We start from the raw sequence: 25,587 nt of genomic DNA on the forward strand, positions 1-25,587 counted from the left end.
AGATCTCTCTCTTTTTTTTTTTTTTTTTTTTTAATATCTCTGCACAATGGACTCATGTAAAATGATTTGTGATGCCAGTTACTTGTTTATTGTATTGAAGGTATTTTCTCTATGTGGCATATTTGCAAGTTAAAGTGTAGCTCTCTGGCCTGTCAACTGGCACACTTTCATTTTTCTCTGTTTTAGGCTGTAATTTCACAATGGCTGCAAAGCAGTGTAGCTGGACACTGGTTCTTTAGGAAGAGAATGTGCCTTTGCCTTCCCCAACCCTGGTTGTTTATGCCCACTAGCTACTTTTTGTGCCAACATTAATCATGCAGGTGGATAGGATAACTTGACTGTGGCAAAAAAGCTTAACATTTTTTTTTTTTTCCCCTCTTTTTGACCTGTTTAAATTCTTTTTTTCCAGTCCTGTATGCTACTTACCCCACAGAGAGCTTCATGCCCATACCTTCTGCATACAGTCCGATATGTGTTCACCCTCATGCCCCTGAAATGCTTCCATCTTTTCCTTGTGCTTTCTCCCAACTTTACTCTGCCTGTTTTGTCAGTATTAAAGAGTGGTCGCAGATGGCACACTGTAACCTGTTTCAATATCCTCTAGAGCCCGCGTCTATCACAATTTGCTTGCCTTCATTCCTTTTGCTACTCTCTAGCCCCTCACAATTAAAACCTCATGCAGATTAAGATTTCATCGGCCGTTGCCATGCTGAGTACACTCAGTTTATTAAAATCCTTTGTGTATTTACTAACTTTAATATTTGTATATTTTGAATATCTTGCAAATTACAGTATGTATATCACTGTCATTTGAACATAAGCATTACGGGATTGCTTGTTTACTGGAAAGCCAGGCTGGGGGCTTTGTGTGAGTATAAATGTCTGGTGTGTTTGTTAGCTAACAAAGGAACATGTGCAGCAAGGTGCCACTGCTATTAAGTACGCAAAACTGCTGCTCACCAAAAAACTAAGCTGTTATTCTGTAAAGTAATGCATCAGTGGTGCTAAAGGAGAAACAGGAACATATTGTTGTCTATGACTGCTTTTTATCTTTGATGCAATATCCTTGAAAGAACTCATGATGCCATTTTTCCTGCAGCACAACACAGAGGCACTTTTTAGTTATCTGGGTGTACTGACTTTTTCTCCAGATCCTTCATGCCATTGTCAGGTAAACTGAATTGTACAGAAATTTATATTCTCAAGCATACAGAAGTTTAATGCCTTCCCAGAGTTATATGAAAGAGTTGAAAAAAGTTGAAAAGTTACCAATTTGCTAAATCTCTTTAATTTGTCTAATAAAAAATTTTGAAATTGTTTTATTTTTGTTTACTTCACTTATTGGATATCTTATGACACAGCCATCAAAAAAAAACCATCAAAACTGGATGGTTTTGACAGCAGATCAATCTGTTTATGTTATCAATGTGGTTTTCAGCTTTGTTTTTAGAATTTCTGTCGTTATATGATACTGTAATGGGTCATTACAGTCTAAGAAGAAGACTTAGAGTTGGTTAGCATGCCAGGCAGAAATCTGAATCGCAGTTCCCAGCACCTTAACACACTAAAGTGAAAATTTATGATCAGTACTGTTGAAATGTACCTTAATTTCCTGCATTAGACTGTCTTATATGGGCATCTTTATAGTTTTAAAGTATTTTCTGAATGTAGGAGATGGTCACATCTAAGTAGTCTTTAGGTAAAATCAAGTTATTACAAAGCTGAGTTATACTGAAATGTGAAATGTTTTTTTTTCCTCAATGAGTACTTTGTTATCCTTGCCTGTGAAAAGCGTTTATGTAAGTCATTATAGCAAAGGTGCAATGCAGAGCATTTTATTTTCCTGCATTCACAGGATGCTTGAAGAGCCTTTTTTGTTGTTGTTGAGTCCTCAAGTTCTCACAAGTTCGTAGTTCCCATCTCTTCTGTTTTCCTTTCACTTCTGCTCTGTCGATTTTTTTATTATTTTTTTTATTTTTCTTCTAAGGCTGATTTTTGGAGGTGAACATGTTGTAGTGAGTTACACTGTCTCCAAAACAAACAAAAGAGGGTGGGGAGATGATGACGGGGAGGAGGACAGGGAAAAGATGCAGCTGCTCATTTTTAATTTCTGAAACTAGCCTTGAATTCTTTGGTATTTTCTTAAGCTTCATAATAAAAACTAGGCACCTAATTGAAAAAGTGCAACTTTATTTTACTACGAGTGCCACAGGAAAATGTTAAAGCAGTAACAAATAGATTACTTGAATCTGAAACATTATTAATAGAAGATGTTTTGCTAGATGAGTTCTGAGTAGAAGGTTGTAGAGTGGAAGCTTCTGGAAAAGCAGCCAACCCCACATGTTGTTTTTTGTTCTGCCATGTTAACACCCAAGTCAGTAGATGGTAATTCCATTTATTTAACCTGCTAGGAAGCAGGAATCTCTGAAGGACTGGATCCTGTAATTCCTAGCTGGCTGTTCTGAAGTAATTTCTTTTGAAGCTGAACAAGCAGTGTGTTCTTCCAGCAAAAGAGGCCAACAACAGCATCTTGGGGCTTAGGAAGAGCATTGCAAGCCGGTCAGGGGAGGTGATCCTTCTCAGCACTGCTGAGACACATCTGGGCTCCTCTGTACAAGAGAGTCATGAACACACTAGGGGACACAATGAAGGCCCATGAGGATGGTTGGGACTGGGACTGGGACTGGTCAGCCTTGGGAAGAATCAGGGGGATCTTATCCATGTGCATAAACAGCTGTGGTGGAAACTGAAACAGAGGGAGGCAGGCTCTTTTCAGTGGTGCCCAGTGATAGGACGAGAGGCAGTTGGTACAAATTGAAACACAGGTAATTGCACCTGAACACAGGAAAACACTCTTTTCAGTGTGAGGGTGACCAAGTCCCAGCACAGGCTGCCCAAAGAAGTCATGGAACCTCTGTCCTTGGAGACTCTTCGTTCATTTCATCCATTCAAAACCCATCTGGTTGTGGCCCTGGGCAAAATGCTGTAGCTGACCGTGCTTGAGCAGGGGGGTGGCTTAGGCAATCTCTAGAGGTGTCTGCCAGCCTTGGTGCTTCTGTGATTCTTGTGTGGCTGTGATTTGGTGTTTAACTGAAATACTCGGTAATGTCAGATACCACCGAACAAGTTGTATGTTCTCACATGCTTTTCTGAACAACATTAATGAAATAACATTATTAACATTATTAGGCAAAAACTTGTGGTTGAGGAAAAAAGCTTGCAACAATGTGTGGAATGAAACATGTTTGGAGCTCTGTTGCACAACTCTACGTGTTAGTGAGCTCTTGCGCACATAAGTAGTCTCATTGACGTCAGCAAGAATACTCCTATAAGTAAGTATTCACCAATGCAAGCAAGGGTTGCACAATATGTCCTTGTGTCTAATGTAAAAGCATATGTAACACAGTATTTAATTATCACTTCAAGCCTTTTTTACTTCAGTAGCATATTCATTTAAATATCTGAAATTACACTGCTTTTCCCAGGCCGTAGTTTACTAATGTGGAGATATCATTATATCCATCACCATAAAAATCAGCAGAGCTATCACCCCTGAAAAATAATCTTTTCTTCGGTTTATTTGTTCAGCTGAAAAAATAAGGGGTGGTAGAAAAGGAAAATATTGCTTTTCCTTTATTGTGTTTTATATGAATTGGAGTTTGTAACGTTTTATTATTATTTATTTTTTTTCTGACAGTTGGATGTTGTCAGTGCTTAACTTCTAATACTTAAGCCTGAAGGTGTGCTTTCTTTTCCCTAGACAAGAATTTAATACGTTTGCTTTAATTTTTAATGTCAGTTGAAGTTGCATCACTTCTGGTGGGGATCAGGGGAGACTGTCTTGTAGTCTTTAACATTCAAGTGGTAAAATTAGAATCCCTGTCACAGAAGTTGTTTTTTTTGAGACTTATAGAAGTTTTTATTTTTAAAACTTGCTTTCTTTTTGCAAATATTGAAATTTGATCAAGGTGCTTGAATTAGTTTAGAGACTTTCCAGAAACTACTGTGAGATAGTGTATATGAATAGTTGGAGTTAAACCACTTCAGAATTGTGAAATGCTCTAAATATTATAATTTAGAAAAGGGAGCCTGTTTCGCTTTGTAAAAATGATAGGTATTACTCATTCAGACTAGCAGTACCTTTGCAAAGACATGATGAAAACACTTTTTCATCATGCATCTAATGATGAAAACACTTTTAAGCTAATAGCCAAAATATAAACAACCAACCAAAACAAAAAAACAAACGGATAGAAGTTGAAATAAGAAAAGTTGATGCTGGAATTAGAAAATGGGTACAGCCATCATTACAAACCTGAAGAGATTAACTGGGAAACACGCTAAACTCTTTTACAGCTTGAATATATATATATATATATATATATATATATATATACATACATATATATATATATATATATACACACACACACATATATATATATATATATACACATATATATATACACATATATATAAATTAGATGTCTTTTTAAAAGGTATTCACCACTTAAGACTTCAAATTATTATGCTGAATGTAAACTAACAGATTACACATTTTGTGTTAATCAAGAGGGCAGGATCTTGACAGTGCTTTCTGTCTTCTTTAATACAAATGAACCTAAGAACACCATGGCTAAGTTTTAGATCTGGTAAGAATGCTACTTCACAGCCTGCATCCTCTATGAAGACTTCTGAATATTCAAATACTCGGTGGGCCTGTTTGTTACTGCAGTTAGAGAATATGTGAAATACATAATTTTTAAGTAACAGAGATATATTTTCTTTACATTTTATTTTAGATATTATGTTTTTAAAAATGCCTTAGTTGGGCTGGTATGGTTTATTTTGGGGGACCTCACTTCTCATGAACCAGACCAAACCTTTGTGGATGCAGTTGTGCTAGGTTTCTTTCTCAAAAGATACTATCTAAAAATAAACTAAAAACTGTCACACTAAAAGTGATTGCTTTCTCTGGATTTTGTATCTTCCCAGTTTGTAAAGAATGTTGACTGTATTTTTATTTGAACCTCCTCAGATGGTAAGGTTGGGGAGAATTAAAAAGAAAGACATATCCTGATCTGTGCTGCTGCAGATATAGTCCTAGTAGTGCCAAAATAGAGAACACTCGTGTATCTGGTCTCATTGGCATGTACCTCATTACCTGACTATGTGTAGTTTTTACTTAAGAAGAGTCCTGTGCCTTGCGAAACTGTCCCAACAGGTCTACTAATGTAACTGTTAAGACTAAGTAGGATGATCCTTTCAAGAAGAGGAAGTACATTCTCTGTATCTTATTTAGTCAAATAAATGAGTGAGACTTGGCATATATGTAGTATCCTTCAGAGGAGGTTTCATCATGCTGGATCTTGTCTGTGCACTAAGTTAAGTAGCATTTTAGTTAAGAGTATTATAAGTTGATATTATAAATGATTTACAGAACTTTATCTGTGGGAGTTCATTTGAAGAAAAAAAAATCAGCAGTAAAATTTTGGTAGTAAAGACAATGGGGCTATTTCTGAGACAGAAGAGTTTACTCAAATATGGGGCTATTTCAGGATCAGGTGTCAGGTGGGAGGAAGGTATTGCATCAGCCAGAAAATATTACTGGAAATGTCATAAATTAAGAACTTTGTCCCAACACCTGTACTCAAGGGAAAAGTTAAGGTATTCTTACTTTGTATAATTATAAGCAGTCTAAATCACAGCTGTATATAATCTTTCCTGAGATAAGGTAGGTGAGTAGTAGGTAGTCATGAATGACCTGACATTTTTCATATTGAGTTAGGAATGAGTCGTATTTTGGCACTTATCACTGTTAATTTGAGTCTTACTGGTCAGGTGTATTTTGGGTAGGAGACAAGATACCTTGGCTTTGTGTGTTGGAGTAGAGAATAAATATGAGCAATTAATTATAAATCATACAGAGATGTTCATTATCGGTCTATAAATATCTTTTTTTACTTACTTCATGGTGATGCTTTATTTTTAAGTATGTTGATAATTATTTTTATCAGTAACCTTAAGATGATATATAGCATTTTCCTCAAGCAAAGATTTGAAATTAATTCAATTACAATTTGCAACTCCTAAAGTATGTCTATATTCATTTTGTTAGCTTTTGGAGAGTGTTAATTAAATCCTAAAATTTCGTCCCGTCATGCACCTGGAAGGAGAATAAAGCTTGTTGCAGATCTCTCAGTTATTCCTAAGTGCTAATGAGAGTTGTGGAGAAACTGCTCTCAAACCAAGAAAGTAATATTCAGATTTTTAACAAGCCCCATACATCCAGGTAATGGATGGTATCACAGTGTAACATTGTCTGTGCTGTGCAGCATTATGCCATTTGTACAATTTGGAGTGTGTATTGATACCCTGTGAAAAATGGTTATTCAAATTAGGAACACTTATTCACCTCATTAAGCCTATGTATAATTCCCATGGAAAGATTATAGGCTTTTTAACTCTAGCTAATGAAAAATGATTATATAAACACTCAGGTGGCTTTTTGCTTTTCACCTTAGTTCTGTGAATCAGTGCTCAGAGCTGCCAGTAGTTTGTGGTTCTTGAGCTCTGGATTTTGGAAGACATAACCAGCTGAGTCCCAATCTGATTCTAGGGCTCAATCTTGCAAGGTGCAGATCTTATCTGGAAATGGCCTCATGAGCAACCACTGTGGAAGCTGGTGTGTATGTCCATGCATAGCTCCGCATCTGCTGCGTTCAGATGCATATAGACACATCCATGGCTTCTTCATCAGGACTAAGGGATTTGAATTACAGTGTACCAGATAAAGTGATTATTGATATTCATTCGTTATAGAAGAATTCTAGCTTCGGTTGGCTGCTCTGGTCTTTGTTTTCTCTCTCTAAAGCTTAAGCAGGACTGCTGGTCTCCTGACTGAAACATTATACAGCGTGCTGCTGCCTGCCGTATGCCTCTGCACAAGTGACTGCATCTGATTGAGGACAGAAATGTGATCTAAATGGATACAGAGCTTGCAATTTGATACAGTGATTTGAGGCTGGCAAAATTAACTCTTCATATCTATATGAAGATTTAAAATGTTTAATGATAGATTTTATGAAGTGAAACAAATGTATGCCTATTAGAAATATCCAGATCTTCAATTTATTGGTATTTTGTACTCCATTATTATTGTTTTTTGCTGCTAACACAGTTTTTTCAAGTATTGAATGCAGGAGCTGTGTACTGTTTTTCCCATAGCAATGCAAGCTGAGCTGGAAAACGAGGGGCAAAAATCTTGAATGGAGCTGTTCACAGCTAAGTTTAAATGTGAATTAAATTTTCAAGACAAGAAAAATGAAAAAGGTTTGGGCATGCTGATTGCTTACAGTTGTTGACTGTACCTTTTTTGCCAGACCAGTAATGTCAGGTTTCACAGAGTTTGGGCACTTGGTTGCATTACATTCCTGTATACTTAAATGGATTAAGATAAAAAGTCTGACTTGAAAAGGATATTCTAAAACTGACTGTGCCTGTGGTTTTGAATCCTGATGTTTTGAACAAAGGAGGGATTGATTTAATGGGATTAATGCTTAATCCAAATGAGGCAATGTACACACATGCCTTGAATGCTTTGGAGAATGACTACAAATATCATTTATTTGGTTTGGTTAGAAAGATATGGAGAGGTGATCTTTATGTTAGAAAGTGATGGCACATGAGTGCTTTAAACTAGCGGAAGTTGCAGAGGCTGTTGTTCAACTTGACTTTTCCTGTATTATTTTCAGATATTTTTAGGGCTTATTTTAAAATGTATTTGAGGTAAGGCTGTTTTCTGTCTCAGATATGGTATTACCTTATCTGAAAAGTGTTTATTGTGTTTTTTGTTTGCCTGTTTTTTTTTGTTTTGTTTTTTGTTTTTTTGTTTTTTTGTTTTTTGGCTTGCAGATTTTGTGTGGTACAGTATCTTGTTACTTATATGCAGATATTATGACTTTGCTCATTTTTGCTGTGACTCTGTGGCCCCTCTGATTGCAGAGACATTTTAAAAACAAATAACCCAATGTCTCATTGAAAAAAAGTTAGTTACAGATTAAAAAAGTAAAGTTTTCCCTTCTATCTTTATTAATAAAAGCATTGTATGCTTAAAATCAATTTGATTTGTCCTATTAAATAATCTATACCCTCACAATGGGTTTTCAAAACACTGTGTCCTGTCTAACTGTGTGAAAAGTCTGCCATATCCATCAGACAGTGTCGCAAAGTGTTTAAGGAAAGCAGTGATTGCCATCTTTATAAGCATAGCGATTCTAAGGTAAAATATTGAGCCCTGATAGTTATTATTCACTCAGCTCAACAATTCTTATCCATTCTTTTCTGTCTCTCCATGTCCCCCCAACCTGCCATCTTTTTATTTGCCTTTTTGTTTTGTTTCTTAAGGCTTGCTGTTCTCAAGTTTTCCTCTATAAGCAGAACCAGAAACTTTAGGTGAAAACTAAAATTTTTGCCTAGTCATGGGTTTTGATTAAGGTAGTGGCTTTAGAAAAAGGCCAAATATCACAGCACTAATGAAAAAAATTCAGAAATTGCTAATGATGTGACTGACTCATGCTGCTAAATGGAGCAGATTTTGAAACATAGCTCTAGGCTTCAATTTTTTCAGCTCATTCGCAGTTGTTTCTGCTTTACACTGAGCTCAGTGAAGCTATTCTCAGAGGAGGGTGCAATACAACATGGATTCAGTGTTGGAGACTAGAGGCTTTAATCAACTCAGTACCACACAGGTTATCTAATAGCTAAGGAATATTTTAGATATTTTGCACAGAAAAAGAAGAAAAAAAAAAAAGGAAGCAGAAAACAGAAATATGATTTTTCAGGTTATTTTCTGGTTGCATTATTATTATTGTTGTTTTCATTATTATTATTTAAAGAAAGGCTGTTGGAGACTGGCTCAAAGGCAAGGAGTAATTACTGTTACTTGAGGTTTTGAGAACATCTTGTTTCTTTTGGAATCCAGCTATGCTATATCTGGGATTGTAAACAAACAATTCAAAGGAACATTTTTATGTACCAGAATTTTTGGTCTGCGCTGTTGAATGGATAGAAGAGTTTCTTGGCAGTGAGTTGGCCAAAGCTGAACAGTGATACCCCGGACTGTTCCCAAGTATTGCTCTGGAGGAGGGCCTGGCCAGGGATGGTTTCCTGCAGGCAGTTTGCACGTGTTCACATTTCATTTTTCCGTCATAGTCATTATTGGAGGTCAGGAGAACTTACTAATATGGATCTAGGAAGTTCTAAGCCAGTTAGTTTGAGGTGAGTGAACAACCCTAGACATATTCTGTTTATTGGTGTAGATAAGCCTATAACATTGCCTTTGAGAACCATCAGTGTTTAAGCCTGTAAAGTGAGTTTCTATGGTGCTAACTTAGGTGTATGTTGTTGCACCTGCTCAAAAAGCTCTTTTAATTAATAGTGAGTCTTACTATTTTTTCTTTTTTTTCTTTTCTTTTTTTCTTTTTTAAAGTGTTGATATCCAGTTATTTTCCAAAGAGTTGCATCTTAAAAGGAGTGCAAGATGTAAGACTGTTTTTACAGTTCCTGTCTCTCTTAAACCCTAACACAAAAATTATGAGTACTGTGGTAATTAACAAGGAAAATATGGATAGATTTATTACATGAATCTTCCTATTCCATAAGCTGGGTCCTCTGTTATGCTTCATTGTTTTATTGGTCATACAAATATACATTTGATTTGGAAACAGTCTTCATTTGCTTCAGTCTTCTTCAAAAGTTACTGTGTCACTACCAATCCTTTTAATTCTGTAGTCATAGAGGGTTTTGTTTTCTTTTTAAAGGTTCTGGACTCCTTATGGAATATTGACCCTAAGTTCTTTTTGAGAATATCCAGTGCCTGATTTCATGGATGTACATGGTTCAGATCTTGAAAAGAAGGAAGTCAATGTCAGTATTCTGGTCAACACTCTGCTTTCAGTAAAAAACACTAATTTTCAAAGTGGTGTGCAAACTGCTGCAGAGAGCATCATGACTAATATATTTGCCCACTGTCACAGTGGGTGTGGTGTTGAATTTAGTTTGCTACTCTGGAAGGCCAGCTTTACATTAGAAATGTTCACAGATGTAATGAGGTTGGTAGATTTGTGAATCTTTGAGCCTTATCCGTATCTTTGTTTTGTTTTGTTTTGTTTTTAATTGGAAAAGGATATGCGTACATATTTTTGCTGATATTTCCAAATTAGTATAAAAGAGTAAATCTGAAATCTTACTTTGGATAGCAGTTTTGAAGGCAGTTTCATTGAACTGAAGACCCACTAATCTTACAGTAAAACGATGCCCTTGCATAGCATGCCCAGCTGCAATAAACATTTCCTAATTTTCTGTTATTATAATTAGCATTAAGCTTTTTCTTCTTCTTTCTTTTCAGTACTACAGATTTTGTTTATGACTTATGAAACTGATCTCCCACTGAATAGTTGGAAATTGTAGTGTGAATTCAGCTGAGCTCTTTTAGGTTGTGCCTGATATTATCACTAATGAAATGATGGAGTTAATAAAATGTAAGCATTACTGGTAGATGACAAGGCTTGAGATCCAGGTAACCAGAAAATCAAGTAATCTGCAATATTTACTCCAGCTTTGTATGACACTTAAAACATGTAAATGCAGATATACTGGAAGTTTTTGGTGGTGCTGAGGTATTCTTATCATTTGGCTTTTAGTAGAAGTACTTGCAAAATAATCCAAGTTCTAGTTATGCGTTTGAAGCCCCAATTACCTAATTTTGGTACACTGTTGAAATAAATGAAAATAGCTTTTCTTGTAGCAGTTAAGAATCTACATGAAAAAAAACTATTTCTCTTTAAATAACTCTACTAACCTTGCTAAATGATCTTCAGATAAAGGTTTTCTTTATTCATTTTACTTAGTGAAATGGAACATGTTTTTAAGTAACTGTCGCAGGGCCAATGAAGAGATAGAAAGTCAAACGATTGTGATAGTTATTAAACCAGACTATTTTCTGATGAAATTACCAGACTGTGGTGTTCAGAAGCAATACTGTAGTTAGTTTATGAAGACAAGAAAGGGGAAAAATCAATCCATAATTCTGTCTTCAACTGCATGTGTTTCTGACATTAAGTTCAGAGAAAAAGAAACCATTTAACCTAGCCTCTGAAGGCAAGTAAAACAAAACACTCTTTTACATGCTCCATTGAAGATCAAGGAGCTCTTTAAAAGAAAACAAATTTGAAAACCAAAACTTTGATAGTCTGGCATGAGCTGTGTCAAATTAGATAGACCGCATATGCAAAGTGGGAAAATAGGTACATGACTATTTTGTGGAGTACACCAAAACATCAGACCAAGATGCATCAGTTTATAGAAATCCTGAGGTAAACATAATTGTTTTCTTTCTTTTCTGTCATTTGATTCTGCCTTCCCACTCCTAACATCGCAGAATGAGCGTACTGCCAGATAATACTGTCCCTTGGCAGTGAAAATGCTTTTCACTGATCAAGGAATTGCCTCTGCAGGCTGTTTCTGCCCTCTGCTCGTTATAGAGCTTTGCAACTTTAAGTTCAACACAGCCTGAAATAAACAAGTTATATTGAATGAGCACAATAGCTCAAAAGCACAATAAAGTGAAAAACTTGCATAAAACCTGTCATTTATAGGAAGTCTGTCTTTCCAGTTACTGTTCAGACAAGGGTAACAAAGAAATGGATAGAACAAAACCAAGCAAGCCTTGATTTAATGTTTTCCATGCATATGCATTAGCTTTTTAAGCTTAGATGGCATGTCCAAAAAGAACATTTCAAATTGAGATCTGCAAAGAGAACCTAAACAAACATGCTGGTCAGGAAGCTGGGAGCTGCTGACCTGGTGCACACATAGGCCTAGTGGAGCAGTTCCTTTGCCTATAATTTGTTCTGAGGGAAATGAAATAAGGGTGTACTTATCTGACACGCATGTATCCTTTTGTGTTATACTTTTATTATAATTTTCATTGTTCTATCATAAATACAGAACAAATAACTAACGTGTGCATAAAACCAGGCATTAGAAAGATGTGCCAAAAAGATAACAGCATTGAAAGATGTTTTTTTCACTTAAAAATAAGCATACAAGAGGTTGTTTGGTGCGTGTGTGTGTGTTTAATTAAACAAGATGAATCAGGAAGGCAGACTCTGAAGTATAGATGGAACAAGTGGATGCTCAGCTGTGCAGATAGAAAAAAAAAAATGGATACTCAACCATAATGTCAGATTCATCCCTTTATTTCCAGACAAAATAAGGTCACTCCAGTCATTCTGTGTTTTCTGAACAGATACATCCTAAGCTGTTGGCCAGAACTCTACCCTGTGGAATGATGGTCCTTGTTATACTACCAGAGCACTCTCAGAGGAAAAATTCATTTCCAGGAAAGGAGAATGGTGCTTCTGGCAAAAATAATGTATGATGAACTAGGGTCTGGAAGGAAACAAGGGTTATGGGTCTTAGCTTTTTCACCAGATACAAGAGGAGACATTCAGGGGCTGCATGAAAAGAAGTGAGCTTTTATTAGGTTGCTTGATCACATAAGTATGAATTTGTTACTACCTTTTTATTTAATTTTTATTTTATTTTATTCTACGTATCTATTTATCTATTTTATTGACTAGATACTTGGTGGTCCTTTCCAAACAAGAGAAGGCATCCCTGGAGTCTATGGAGCACTGTGGAAGTAGCAGACACAGTAATCCATGTCTACTAGTCCAAAAGTAGTTTTGGGTAAGGGAAAAAGAACGGAGTAGTAGTTAAATGTTTCTAATGTGAATGGATGGAGAAAAGTTTACTACCCAAAGTCTTTAAGATCAATACTTTACCTTACTAATAGAAAAAGGAATAACTAGCATTATCCTGTAGGTTTGTTTGTTTCTTTCATTTCTGTAAATAATACCCATGATAGACTGCTAGTTCATAAATTTGGGTGTAAGTAGCATTGTCATGTTCATTCAAATATTATTAATAATTCTTAAATTATTTTTTTTGCATATTTCAGGATTAAAAGACTATAAAAGTTCAATAGAGAGGTTGACAATTTTTAACAAAAATCTGTGTACCAGAAGTTTTCAGGAACTTGTAAATGGAGAGCAAGTGTGTCAATCATTTACCATATGCATATTGTTATGTAAAAATCTAAATCTTATTCTTATGTATATATTACAATGTATGGTATATATGCCATAAAATGACTGTTTATGCACAGCTGTACTGTTGTACTCAAGCTTCTTTATGACAGTCTTTTTCCTTGAAGTATATACAAGTGTACAAAATGTTTGAGTTGCTTTTAAAGGATTATTTTCTATTAATGTTGCATTTTCTTAATGTAATAATTTGTGAAGTTACACGTGAAGTTAGAGTGTCTTATTACTACTTTGTTTGCCATGTGTTTATTTTGTTTGTTTGTTTGTTTGTTTTTTGGTATGGCTGTAGCAAGTATTTTTCAACAAACTAGGCTAAAGATCGGGAGGATCAATAAATGTGTTGTATGTAGAAAGTAGATTTAAATTATTAGTAGTATATTAAAAAAAAAATAACCAACCAACCAACCAAACAAACAAAAAAAAAAAAAAAACAAAACAAAACAAAAACAAAAAACAAACACCTCTATGTCTGGTTTTAAATCCTATTCTGCTTGCTTCTATCTAAAAATCTGACATTGAAAAAATACACCTGCACAGGCGTCTTTTGTGAAACAGAGCGTAATTTAAAGACTGTTGTGGTATTTCTTGTAACAGCTTCATGAATCGCTTCTTCATGTAAGGTTAATCTAGTTTTCACCCTCAGTTTGCTGGAGTTGCAGGATACCTGGAATAGCAATTAAAACCATGACATGTGGACTGAACTCTTATTCCAAAATTGACATTTCATTGGATTTTGATGGGCATATTACAAAAACACCTCCCATAAAGGTTTCAATCAAGTGTTTCCATTGAAGTTAAGGAATAAAGACTGCACACATTAGAAAGCAGAGGCTATTTTCACTTCAGAGACAAATCAAACCGTGCTGAACTTCCATTACTAATTTTACAGACTTTCCAGTTCCTTTTTTCTTAATAGAACGGAGAAGTGTTCATCTGTTCGCAGTCTAAAGACAACCTGGAACTAGCTGGCATTCTGTGACAAGTCTGTGTTGATCATTTTTCATCCCAAACTTAAGAAGCAGATAAATTTCATTATCTTTCTGATGGCTAACTGATGAATATCTTCCTTCTTTACTAATGAAGATCAGGATGCTCATTTAGCTCTCTAATTTGAGTGATCTAGATTGCAGATTTTGTGTGTAAGTGGGAACACTGATATCTGAGGCTCTGGTGATCTGGGTAGGCTGCAGCTTCTGGTGGATAAGAGAAGTCAGCGCAGGCAGCAGGGCAAGTGGAGCAGGTGGGCAGTGCTCTGCTGGCAGTGGCTCACAGTTTGTGCTGTGGTGTTGCTTCATGAGTGTTTTCCTAGTAAATATTTGTCTGAGACCTCAAAGGTTACAGTAATTGACTAGCATTTAAATACCCTGTAGCTCTTTTCAGCACATTCTGAGACTGTACTAAACATAAAGTTGGAAAATTGATCTCATAGAGCATTAATGCTCTCCAAAAGAGGTCAGCGTTGTTTGGTGGGAACTTTCTCTTCTGCTGAACCTAGGCTGCATTCTGTCGTGACTTCTCAGCTGTACTGAAACAATTATGTTTATATACACACACCACGAGACGAGTATTTAGAGTCATTACAGCACTTGTTAGTCCTCTTCCCCTCGGATCTAATTAATGCTTTGTAGTTAGTATGCTCCCTTTGGGACAGCTCAAACCTTAGTCCCTCAGGGCATTTGCACTCATTTCCCATTCTCCTTTGAAAACCCTCAGCACTCATATTCCTATCCTTGAAGCTGGTGGTTTTGTTTGGTGTGTTTGTGGCGAGTTCAATCAGATTGTCACCTTATGAATTCAGTAATTTATTTATGATTGTATCAGGGATTTGAGAGTTTGACTTTTGCTTTGTTTTCTGAAGTGTGTACTGGCGTGATTTGTTTTTGTGGCAGATATTGAAAAGCCCTTTTATCTACAGTTATATTTATTTTGATAACTGAATTTGTAGGCATTGGAAGCACACATGTGGAAACGGTTTATTTTTTGAAAGTTACTTAATTAACTCCAGTATTTAAAAGCTGCACTTCGTTTTGGTGTTGCATAATAGAGTTTTGGTTGCTTTTGCTGCCACTTGCCGTGAGAATACTGAATTTGCTGCAGATCACCTTCTTCTGTCTCCTTCTTAAAGAGAGTTTCTTTATCAGTTCTCTGATATATTCTCTTGCATAACTTGCAACTGAATAATTTCAGAGTGGCCAAAGCAGAAGTCCAGATTATTTCTTGACTGCAAGCCTCTAGCATTTGCACGAGCTTGTGTTATTCTTTCTGTGCTATGATACACCCAGCGTGAGCCCATAGCTAGTTTTTCCTTCCTTACCATGTTTAAATTGTCTTTTGCTTTCACAGGAAAAATCCCAAATAGCTTTTTACTTCCCATTTGCTTTAGTCTCATGTCACTTGCTCAACAAAATTGGGTGTGGAGACTTTGTTGTTTGCTGCTGACTAGATGCATGTTTCTGTTTTTTGGAACTGTTTGTGTTTTCTGTTTCCTTTAAAAGCTGTTTCACTACTTGCCCCAGCATCCATGTTCTATATCACAGATTTCTTGTCCATTTCTCTCAGGGAATGCTTATGTGTACTCCTACAGGATACTTTTTATACAAAGCATCTCACATGCATGCATTTTGCTTCTACTGTTTATTATATGGCAACTTGTTTTATTTGATTGGCTATCATTCTCTCTAGGAAAACTATTTAAATAGGCATGTATTCAATCAGCATGTTAAACAAAAGGATGTGGATTATTACTGGCATCTGTATATTGTTTCACATGGGGAATTTTATACCAATGGCATAATCGATTAATATTTTCTCTTGCAGGTTTAACAGATGAAAAAGTGAAGGCCTATCTTTCTCTTCATCCCCAGGTACTGGATGAGTTTGTGTCAGAAAGTGTAAGTGCGGAAACTGTTGAAAAATGGCTAAAAAGGAAAAATAACAGACAGGAAGGTAAGTTTGCAATTATTTGCAGTTAATATTTAGCTTTGAACAGCTTAGCTCTTATTTTCAGATTTAAAAAAGAAATCTATTACTGTAGAAACTTGGCTGTTGTAATTTTTACATATAAGTTCCACCATTTTTTTGAAAGGCAAAAGAGGCTAATTTTTTTTTTTTTTAATCTTTTCTGCCTTTAAGCATTTCTTGTTGGAACGTACTAGTATTCATTTGGGAGGTTCAGTTTAGTATTTGTAACTCAATATCGGTATCAAACTAAAGTGCAGTATCTGTAACATTATTGTGTGTTTTAAGAACATACCATGGGCTTCTTGCATCTGAATTTGGCAAGTTTTGAATAAAATTATGTTGTACTTGAAGAATGTAAACCTCAGTAACACACAGCACTATCACAGAAGTTCCTGTTTGCAACACAATTTAAGTCAGTTTTAGACAGGAACATTGATATATAGATTGTAAAACAGTCTGTTGAATTTTTAATTTTTTTTTTATTTTTTTTTTCCTTGGATTTAGGAATAATCCTTCATTTTGACCCTTGTTTCTTCTTTAAAATGCAATTTATAATCTGGGTCAGGGATCTTGATACTAAAATTGAATGAATGATTTGGACTGCATTTCAGCTTCAAGAATCCTATATTGTTAAGTGGATTCCAGTTGCTTGAAGTTTCCTTTGTTGTTGTTGTTTTTTAGTTTTGTTTCATTTTATTTTTTCTTTGCAATGCCTGTTCAAGGTGGGGAAGGGAAAAAACCTGAAAATACATTTCTGTGAAAGTGTTCGTGAACATGCTCATGCAAATTTTTGAGCCAACTATAAAAGCAAATTAACTATTGACCATTAGCTTAGCACAGTTTGAACATGAATAACTGCAACAATTATTTTGCCCACTGTTTTCTTAAAGTTTAAAATGTCTGCTTTGTGACTAATTCTCTAAAAACTGTTAACTTAAAATCATTGAGAAATAGTTTTGTCACCTAATTCAACTTGGTGTTTGTTATCAAGTGGGCCTTTCTGTCTTCCCTTATAGAAAGCACCTTCCCTGGTGCTGGCAGTAATCATTAAGGTGTCTGTATTTATTACAGTAAAGACAGTTGTACAGACGTGGCTTTCTTAGTGTTCGATTTTAGATGAAAATAAGCAGAATTACAGTTGCCAAGTCATAAAGAATAATTTGAATGCATTTCCTTTTTAGAATGCAACAGATACGGATTAGTTTTATCTGTGGCTTTCTTTTTGGAAGATAGTCTGTAGCCAAAGAAAATGTCACTGATAGCAAAATATATTAATTTGTCACAATGCAACATTTCTAGGAAATGAAAAAAAATAATAAAAAAAATTCCTTGCTGGATCTTTAACCCAGTTTGCATTATGTCTGTACCAATTCTACTACCAAACTAATGGTGGCAGTGAGAAGTAAGAAGAGAATTGATTCTTTTGGTGTCAGCAAAGCTCTGTGATGAATTCAAGTGAATATGTACCTTAAGTCACTTTACAATAGGATTATAATTTTCCCCTTATCCCCCTTGTTTTAGAGATTTTTCAAAATGCTTTCAGATTTTTACATCAAGTAATCTGATACAGACAGAAAAATAAACCCTGTTTTTATAAGAAAGTTGTGAGGCAGGCAAAATGCTCTTTTGAGATCTTTGGCATAGTGTCTGTACTCTTATATGTTGGTGACGCAGAACAGTCATTAACCTATATGCAGAAATTGTGTACTGCCTGCTTTACAAGCATCCAGCTGTGTGTGCTTCTCAGCCAGAAGTCAGTGGGCCTGCAGCCAGGGTAATTTATCTGAATTTCATTAGCGTGAATGTAAACTGAAATGTCTGATTTGGACTTAAATGAACTAAAATTTTTCTGTGACTGAAATTTGCTGAATTAGTTCCTTCGATGTATTTCCTTTTTGCTTTTACTTTTTAATCAAAGTACCGAAAAGGGATAAGATCAGTGAATATTGCAGTACTTAGTGTATAACAAAAATTTACATTCCAAAACACCATAAATTGTGTCATCTCAGCATACCAGGTAAATCTGACATCTATCACAGTAAATGCTAGCTTGAAAGTGGCCCATGAAAGCGGTGATTTACCTGGGATTATAGATTTTATTTATTTATTTATAGCTTACTGTAGTAAACCCACACAGATAGCACAGGGACAGAACACTGTTGATACCAGTGCTTGGCTGTTCACTGAAAATCTTTGGACCATGACTGTTTTCTACCAATGAAATGCATACTTAAAACACATTCAGGTCTTGTATTGTTGCATACAGCATTTCCAAACAATCCTACTAGTAATAAACTAACACTGAAGTTTTAAATTGTGTGTGTCCAGATCATGACTTACACAGGAGATTTGCTGAAATTGGAGCACAAAGTGGACTGCAATTGATGCAAAATATGTATTATTTTTATTTTATTTTTAAGCAACACTGACAAGTAAGAGGTTGTCTTGATTAAAGAAACAGATTTGGACTTTGTTTTAATTCTGATTTGATATAGTTTACCTATTAACTATGAAATAAGCTTGTTTACAAATTAATCCCACTTCTTGTAGTCTGTGCTTCATGCACTATAGCCTCAGGGGATATTTTATGGAGTTTATAGATCAAAAAAAAATTAAAAAATAAAATCATAGATACACAGTAGCAACAGTAGAAAGTGCCTTTGCTTGTATATCCCATCTTTCCTGGTGTGCTGGTATAAGTTATACCATTAAGTTACATGATGTCAATTTAAAGTTTAAAGGTATGTTTGTGTAAGAAGAGATTTATTTTTTTTTTCTCCAATGGACTTTAAGAGTATCTGCAAGCAGTTTTTATTTTTCCAGATGCTCAGATATAGTACTTGCAAAACTCACAACATGTCTTACTTTTGTCCTCTTCCATGTCATTCATGCACAAGTAACAAGGTGACTGTAATAAGAGCTGTAAGATTACACAAGTTTCAGGCCCACAGTTTTCCAACAAATTTCTCACAAAAATATTTACTGACTCCAACCTTAAATATATTATTCAAAGCTTCACTGCAACAACAATAAAAAGATCCTAAACACATTGATTGTAACCAGGCGAGCATTTTTTACAATGATAATAGTAAATTTAACAGGTGTCTTTCATACGGTTAATGGCCTTTCTGTATAGAAAAAAAGGGCAAACTGTACTGACACATTTAATTTCTACACGGAGAACTATATCATATCTTGCTCTGTGGGAGCTGAGGTATCACTTCTCTAAGCAGATGGCCCTAATGTTTTTAAGGTGGTGGGTATCAGGCACAGAAGAAAAGAATGATACTGATACTGGCAGCTGAAGGGACACAGCTTCTGTCCCATTTTCCTTTTTCTCAGCAAATAAAAAGAGTATTGAACATCTCTGAATAAATCATAACATTTAGAATGGTTTCCTTGGATGTTGATCTATATAGAGAAGATATTCCAGATATTTTGGGTTTGTGATTAAATTTGGTATTCCCTTGTCAGATAACGCTTTTGTTAAGGTTTCAAAGCAATTGCAGTGAGTAGTACTTTGGATTCAGATGTTCTTAATTTTATAAAAAAAAAAAAAATCTTTATTTTTGAATGTTTTTGTTCTCGTCTAAGCCAAAAATATAGCTGTTTTGAAAAATTATGTAATTTTTACAAGTGTAGAATAGTGTAATAGTTTACAACTATTTTAAAAGCAAATTATTGCACTGATTCCAAATTAGCAGTTCAGAAGTGACTATCAACATTATTATGTGTCAAAGAATGTGAAAAAAGGATTTTTATAACTCATGCATGAAGACGATTATAAATACTTGCTCATAGTGGTGGAAGAATATAATAAACCTAGGAACCTTTTAATTTAGTCCAGTCTGTGTTATTCTGGACAAATGTGATCAGGGATTGTTGCCAACAGACTTTATGCGGAAGACATTGTAAATATTAGATAAATATAAAACCTGAAATTTCACAAATGATCGTATTTATTAATATGTTCATTAGTTAAGTTTCAAAAATGGTTGGTAATGCTTGCAATTTGACTATAGTAAAGTATTTCCAATATAGAAGGAGAAAGGATCACATTTGTTTGCTTGTCTGTGCTGTGTCACTTAATTTTACATTTCTAATCTTTTTGATGAGCATATTGTAAGAAAAACATAGTGAACTCCACAATTGCTTCTCTTGGTAGGACATTCAACTCTGATGCAGACTGAAGTTTCCACAGGAATTTATGTGGGTTTCTAAAATTACTGCATTGCATAGGAATCTGTGGCTTCAGATTAGTCTCATTCACAGACACTCCTGAAGTGTCACAGGGCTTCTCCATGAGGCTAAATAAAAACATCCCGGGGCACTGTATCTTCTGCCTGAGTGTCCAGATCTCTACTGGGAGGAGTGCATTTGTGGAAGAGAAGAATAAAGATTATGGGAAGCTGTCATTTTGAAATATCCTTCTCTTTGCTTTTTTTGTTATACTCATGTCTGCTATTCGTTTTTTGCCCCCCCCCATATTTCCATACAGCAACATCCACAAAGTTTTGTCCTGCTAGTTCTAGACCTTTCTTTCTGGTCTGTACTTTTGTTTTCTTGGCCACTTCTTCCTCTCTCTACTCCAGAGACTGGTTCATCAAAGCACATGGGTGTGTGCTTAATTATTGCTGGATCTGGACATGTCAACAACTTTGTACACTGTTTTCATCCAAGAACACTTGCCAAAAACATGTAAAGCTATGTATAAGGGGAACTTAAGGTGCTTTCATACCATACAAATGCTGTTCTTATGTAATTCTTGAATACATTTTTTTTAATTGAAACATTTTATACAAATTGGTACATTCAGTACACTGTGATTGATTATACACAGTCATAAGTTGCTGTGTATTAAGTGCAGTTGACTTACTGCATTTAAAGAAACACATTTCAGAATTAACTTGTTTAAAAAAAGAGAAGGAAAAATGTAAAGAAACTACAAAAGTCATTGCTTAATATAAAGTTACTGTGATGTTATTGTAATGATCATTGAGGATGTGTAGTCCTTAAGAAGACATCACATAATTTTTCCTGGACTTTGAAAAAAAAACACACATGATTGATTGTCTTATAGTAAATCTAAAGTATTGACATCCTAATACTTGTATTTCCAATTACAGACCTTGTAATGTGTGACTATGCCATAACCTGATGTATGTTCAAGCAAGAATAGAGAATACTGTGTGATGTGACCAAAATAATGCTTCTTTAGAAAACCTAGCTTTAGCATTTTCTTACTTAAGTTTTATAAACAGAAACATTAAATGACTTTTTAATAATTGTATACATTTTCTTTTTTATAAACTGTTGATTTTTACTTTTATGCTTTCCTGTATCTGTTAATTTACTGTCAGTGTTAAATGTGCTGTTCAGCAGATATGCTTTTGCTAATATGATGCAAATGATTAAATCAGTGTAATCAGTTGTTTCAGTTAAAGGGCAATTTTTTTTATTTTTTTTTTATCTATCATTATACAATAAATCAGAGCGTATTCATTACTACTTTTATGTAATTACTATAAGCAGCCTGGCTGACTGCGGTATAAAATAGAATCCTTCATTAGTCATTTAAATGCATAATTTTTTGATAGTGTCTCATTCCTGTGTTGGTTCTTGTGAAGCAGATATGACAAATATTTGGTTACAGAATGCAGACTAAGCCCTGATGCCATTCTTCCCTAAGCTCAGCCATTTTGCTTTTCACCCTTTCCCCCTTCATACCTACCATGTGTCCTAGAAGTGTGCAAAGGTTGCAGTGAGATTTAGTGCACTGTACAGCTTTGTTTGGTAAAGGACTGGAAGCAGTTATCTCTGGATACATTCACTCTAATAATTTTTAAAATCATTTTGGTCAAAAATTGAGTAGGCTTCCAGAAGAAAGTTGTCTGCATAAAAAGCCTCACCTGAATGTTGTTCCTCTGGGTCTTCCCTGGAGACCCAGATTGCTTTGAAAGCTTTGAGTCAATATACAGAGAGATATTTTTTTACTATTCTTTAATACTAACACTGAAATAGAAAGCTGCAACATAAAAACATTAAAAACAAACCAAATTAAAAAACAAACAAACAAACAAAAAAAACACCAAACTGTCATCTGAAATAGAAAGAAAATAATTTATTTTCTGATGATGCACTTTCAGATTTTAAGGTGATGCGCTTTAAAGTTTATGGTAGTCATCTCTGTTCCATTAAAAAAGAGACTATGCTGAATTTGCTAATTTTTTACAACTTTGCAGTTCCGTGCTAACTAATCAGAAATAACTTTTCTGTATCTTAACATAGTAGTTGTAGCATACTGAATGACAGATACTTGGAAGCTGGAGAATGTAACTGTTGTGATACTCCACAGCTTGCTGCGATTCTGACATCTTCCCAACCTAGGCAAAAGGAAATGGCAGCATCTTAATGATCTCCTTGATTTATAATTATTCTGTCTTAATATTTCATTAATGCTGCAAACATGCTGTTTCACTCTGATGCAGCCCTGCTGTGCTTATGTTTGTGATATCCAATGACATGAATACTTGCCAAAACGCACAAGTGAATGTGGGAATGATTTGGGTAGTGTGTCACTTGCAGCATGGACACGAACCTAGTAGCTCTTAGTGCTTCTTATTACCAAACACCACTACGTACACATTTTGGTGCATCTGTTAGAACCATTTCTGTAGAAGATAGAAAGGATCCATCCTCAACTCCCCTCCAATGCAAGAAACATAATCACTTTATGTGTTTTTACTCTTCTGTTAGAGTCTGCTAATGGCCAGTTGGAGAGGAGGCATTGAGCTAGGTGATCCTCGTGGTCTGAACAAGTATGACTGTTATACTAACAGGTGCTACTTTTCTGGGAGAATAACCAGACTGGTAGCAGTTGTCTTGAGCTTTTCAAGATTGATACTGTGAATGTTTTTCTTGGGAAAATTGCAATAATATCTGGAGACTTGACTGCGTAGATCCTGTTTGTCTGCATATTTTGTTCTTACTTCTGTAAAGATAAAATTGATCTGTAGATTTTTGTCTGAAGTAGTTTACAGGTTGCCATTTTTAATATCAATCATAGTGCTTAGGAAGTCTATGTTAGTATATTAGTGCTTCAGAGGTAGACAGATGAAGTGATGGCACATCTTAGAGTTGTGGAAGAAACATACATGGGAGCGTCATTTTAGTTCAGATGTTGAAAGTGGCATACATTTGTCACAAATAAGGAAAGATTTTGGAGCTGATTCTTGAGGAGATGGTTGTATTGTGCCACTGCTTTTACAAATCATTCTATCAGAGTCAGTTCCTCAGCTGGTATAATTGTCCAAGGTGAAATTGCTTCTTACCCATGTGTACAGTTCAGCAGATTATTTATTTATATTTTATTGTTTTCCCTGATTTAAACAAAACAGAGCCACCTTAGAAATTGATTCATTTTAGCTGTGAAATTGTTGGGGTGGAGTTGTGAAAAGGCTTGTGTTGCCAGGTTGTTCCTATGGGCAGAGAAAAGATTAGTGTAGATGATATATAGGTCAGGAATTGCTTGTACATACTTATAATACAAGAATACTGAACAGTGGCTTTTTGGTAGAAAATATGGTGTGAGGTCTTAAGTCATGATCACGATTTTTGTTCAGAATGTGTCTTACGTTGAAGCAGTTACTGATTTCATTCTTCTTTATCTGAATGTCTGTCACTAGCAAATTCCAAACAAACACAGAAGTAAACCTGGCACATTAGTTGAATATGTTTCTGGATTATTTTCTTATAATTTGTAACAATTCTTGTTTAAATTTTTGTTTTGTTTTCATTTATGAGTGGGTCAAGTGAAAGAGGTGATTTTTTTTCTGGAAATCTTGTGCATATTTAGAATTGTTTGGATGGTCAGAGATTTGCAGAAGGTAATCCTCTAATGGTGAAATGTTTGGCCCTAGGGAGCAGACGTCACTGCTTGGTCTGAGTCCTCTCTTGAGCTAATTATGCTAATCACATTATATCTAGACCAATTATTCTCACCATGCACTTACACTGATTTTTGTTGTGTCTATGTTTGACTTGAATTAAGAGGTTTTATGGCTGATAAGGTTTTTTTTTTCTTTTTTGTCTATTCAAATTTAGTGTTTCTCCTTATAAGCCTTGCATCACTGAATCATTTTCTTGCCTGTATCTATGAACTATAATAAAAACTAAGAAGACTGTGATTTTGACACGTCACAACCTTTTAGGTACGTTAGGGCATGGAGCCTCTTTTAGTATCTTAGTGAGAAAGAGGCTTCCCAGATTTCTTATCGTTTCTCATCAGTTCACCTTTTGATCCTTTCCAGGTGATCAACGTCTTCTCTAAAGTGTGGACAGTGTAAGAGAGAGAATGTTGCAATAATGCATTCATTAGCAATATAAAACCATGTTCCTCCTTTTCAAGACAGTATTCCTTATTGTTGTCTGGCTTTGCTGCTCTTTATTTTCAGATCATTTATCTCCTTTACACGGGATCTTTGGTTATAGAGTAAGAAAAAGCAAGCAAGCAAAAATATTCAGTCTCTCACTGTTTAATGGAGAAGCTCCATTCCGATCACATGGGTGGAGAATGTATACCCACATAGCCAACACTTTTTAATAATGGTAATTTATGGTGATGTAAGCTAACCTGTTCTACCTGCATTAAATAGGAGTAGGAACATTCCCATGGTCTGTAAGCTGAGAAAGCAATAAATAAGAGCAAGAGAATAGTCATTAACTTTATGGGACCATAACTTTTAAATCCAAATATACAAGTATTAACTTGGAAAATGTTGGGTAGACAAGGCCTGTAATCACACATTGACCAGCAAGGATATAAAGAACAAACTGTGAAATAGCTATATATGTTGGCATTGCTTGTTATATCCATTAAATGAGATTTGCATCTCTGGTGAAAAGACAGCATGTGATCATGCAGTTTAATAATCTGTTGTGCTACATGTGCACAAAGAAAGGATGAGTAACATATTTCTTCGTGGATGTTCTGTATACCAGTAGTGAAAATTAATTTCAGCAAAGTTCTTGATGCCCTATCCATTTTATTAGAGAAAAAGTCCTCCTATAGATTACTAAATTGCTAAAAACTATGGAATAAAATATATGAATCCTAGACAGTTTTCATAGTGCATGAAGTAATCAGTCATCTGAGAGGGATTTCCATTGTCTTAAGCTCCTCAGGAGAGAAAAAAAAAAGGGGGGGGGGGGATGCGTATTAAGATAATAAAGTTTCAGACAGTGAAAATTAAAATCAGATGTATAGAGTCTCAAAATAATTTCATTAAGCTAAGTAATTGAAAAACAAAGTAGTGGATAAATATCAGTTTTGACTGATCTTTGTCTTAGATGCCAAGTTGTGTGACACAAGATACAACTACAAAGCTAAACTGCTTTTCTCTTCCAAATAGGATGCTGCACCCATACTGCCTTCTAGAATGGTCCTGGGCATGTACTA

At 35.2% G+C, this 25,587-nt stretch overlaps 1 protein-coding gene across 2 annotated transcripts in view; it reads left to right on the top strand.

Annotated features, from left to right (window-relative positions):
- Window positions 1-25,587, top strand: part of PDE10A (phosphodiesterase 10A) — a gene marked incomplete at its 5' end in the record, with an annotated part of 178,855 nt that overhangs the window by 58,644 nt on the left and 94,624 nt on the right. For both annotated transcript variants that reach the window (XM_082756336.1, XM_082756337.1), the window contains one exon: window positions 15,987-16,115. In XM_082756336.1, the coding sequence (XP_082612462.1) occupies window positions 15,987-16,115 (129 nt within the window). The remainder of the gene's footprint in view (window positions 1-15,986; window positions 16,116-25,587) is intronic.

This window comes from Aythya marila, assembly GCF_965140915.1.
Source record: "Aythya marila genome assembly, chromosome: 3".
In the NCBI taxonomy this organism is placed as follows: domain Eukaryota; kingdom Metazoa; phylum Chordata; class Aves; order Anseriformes; family Anatidae; genus Aythya; species Aythya marila.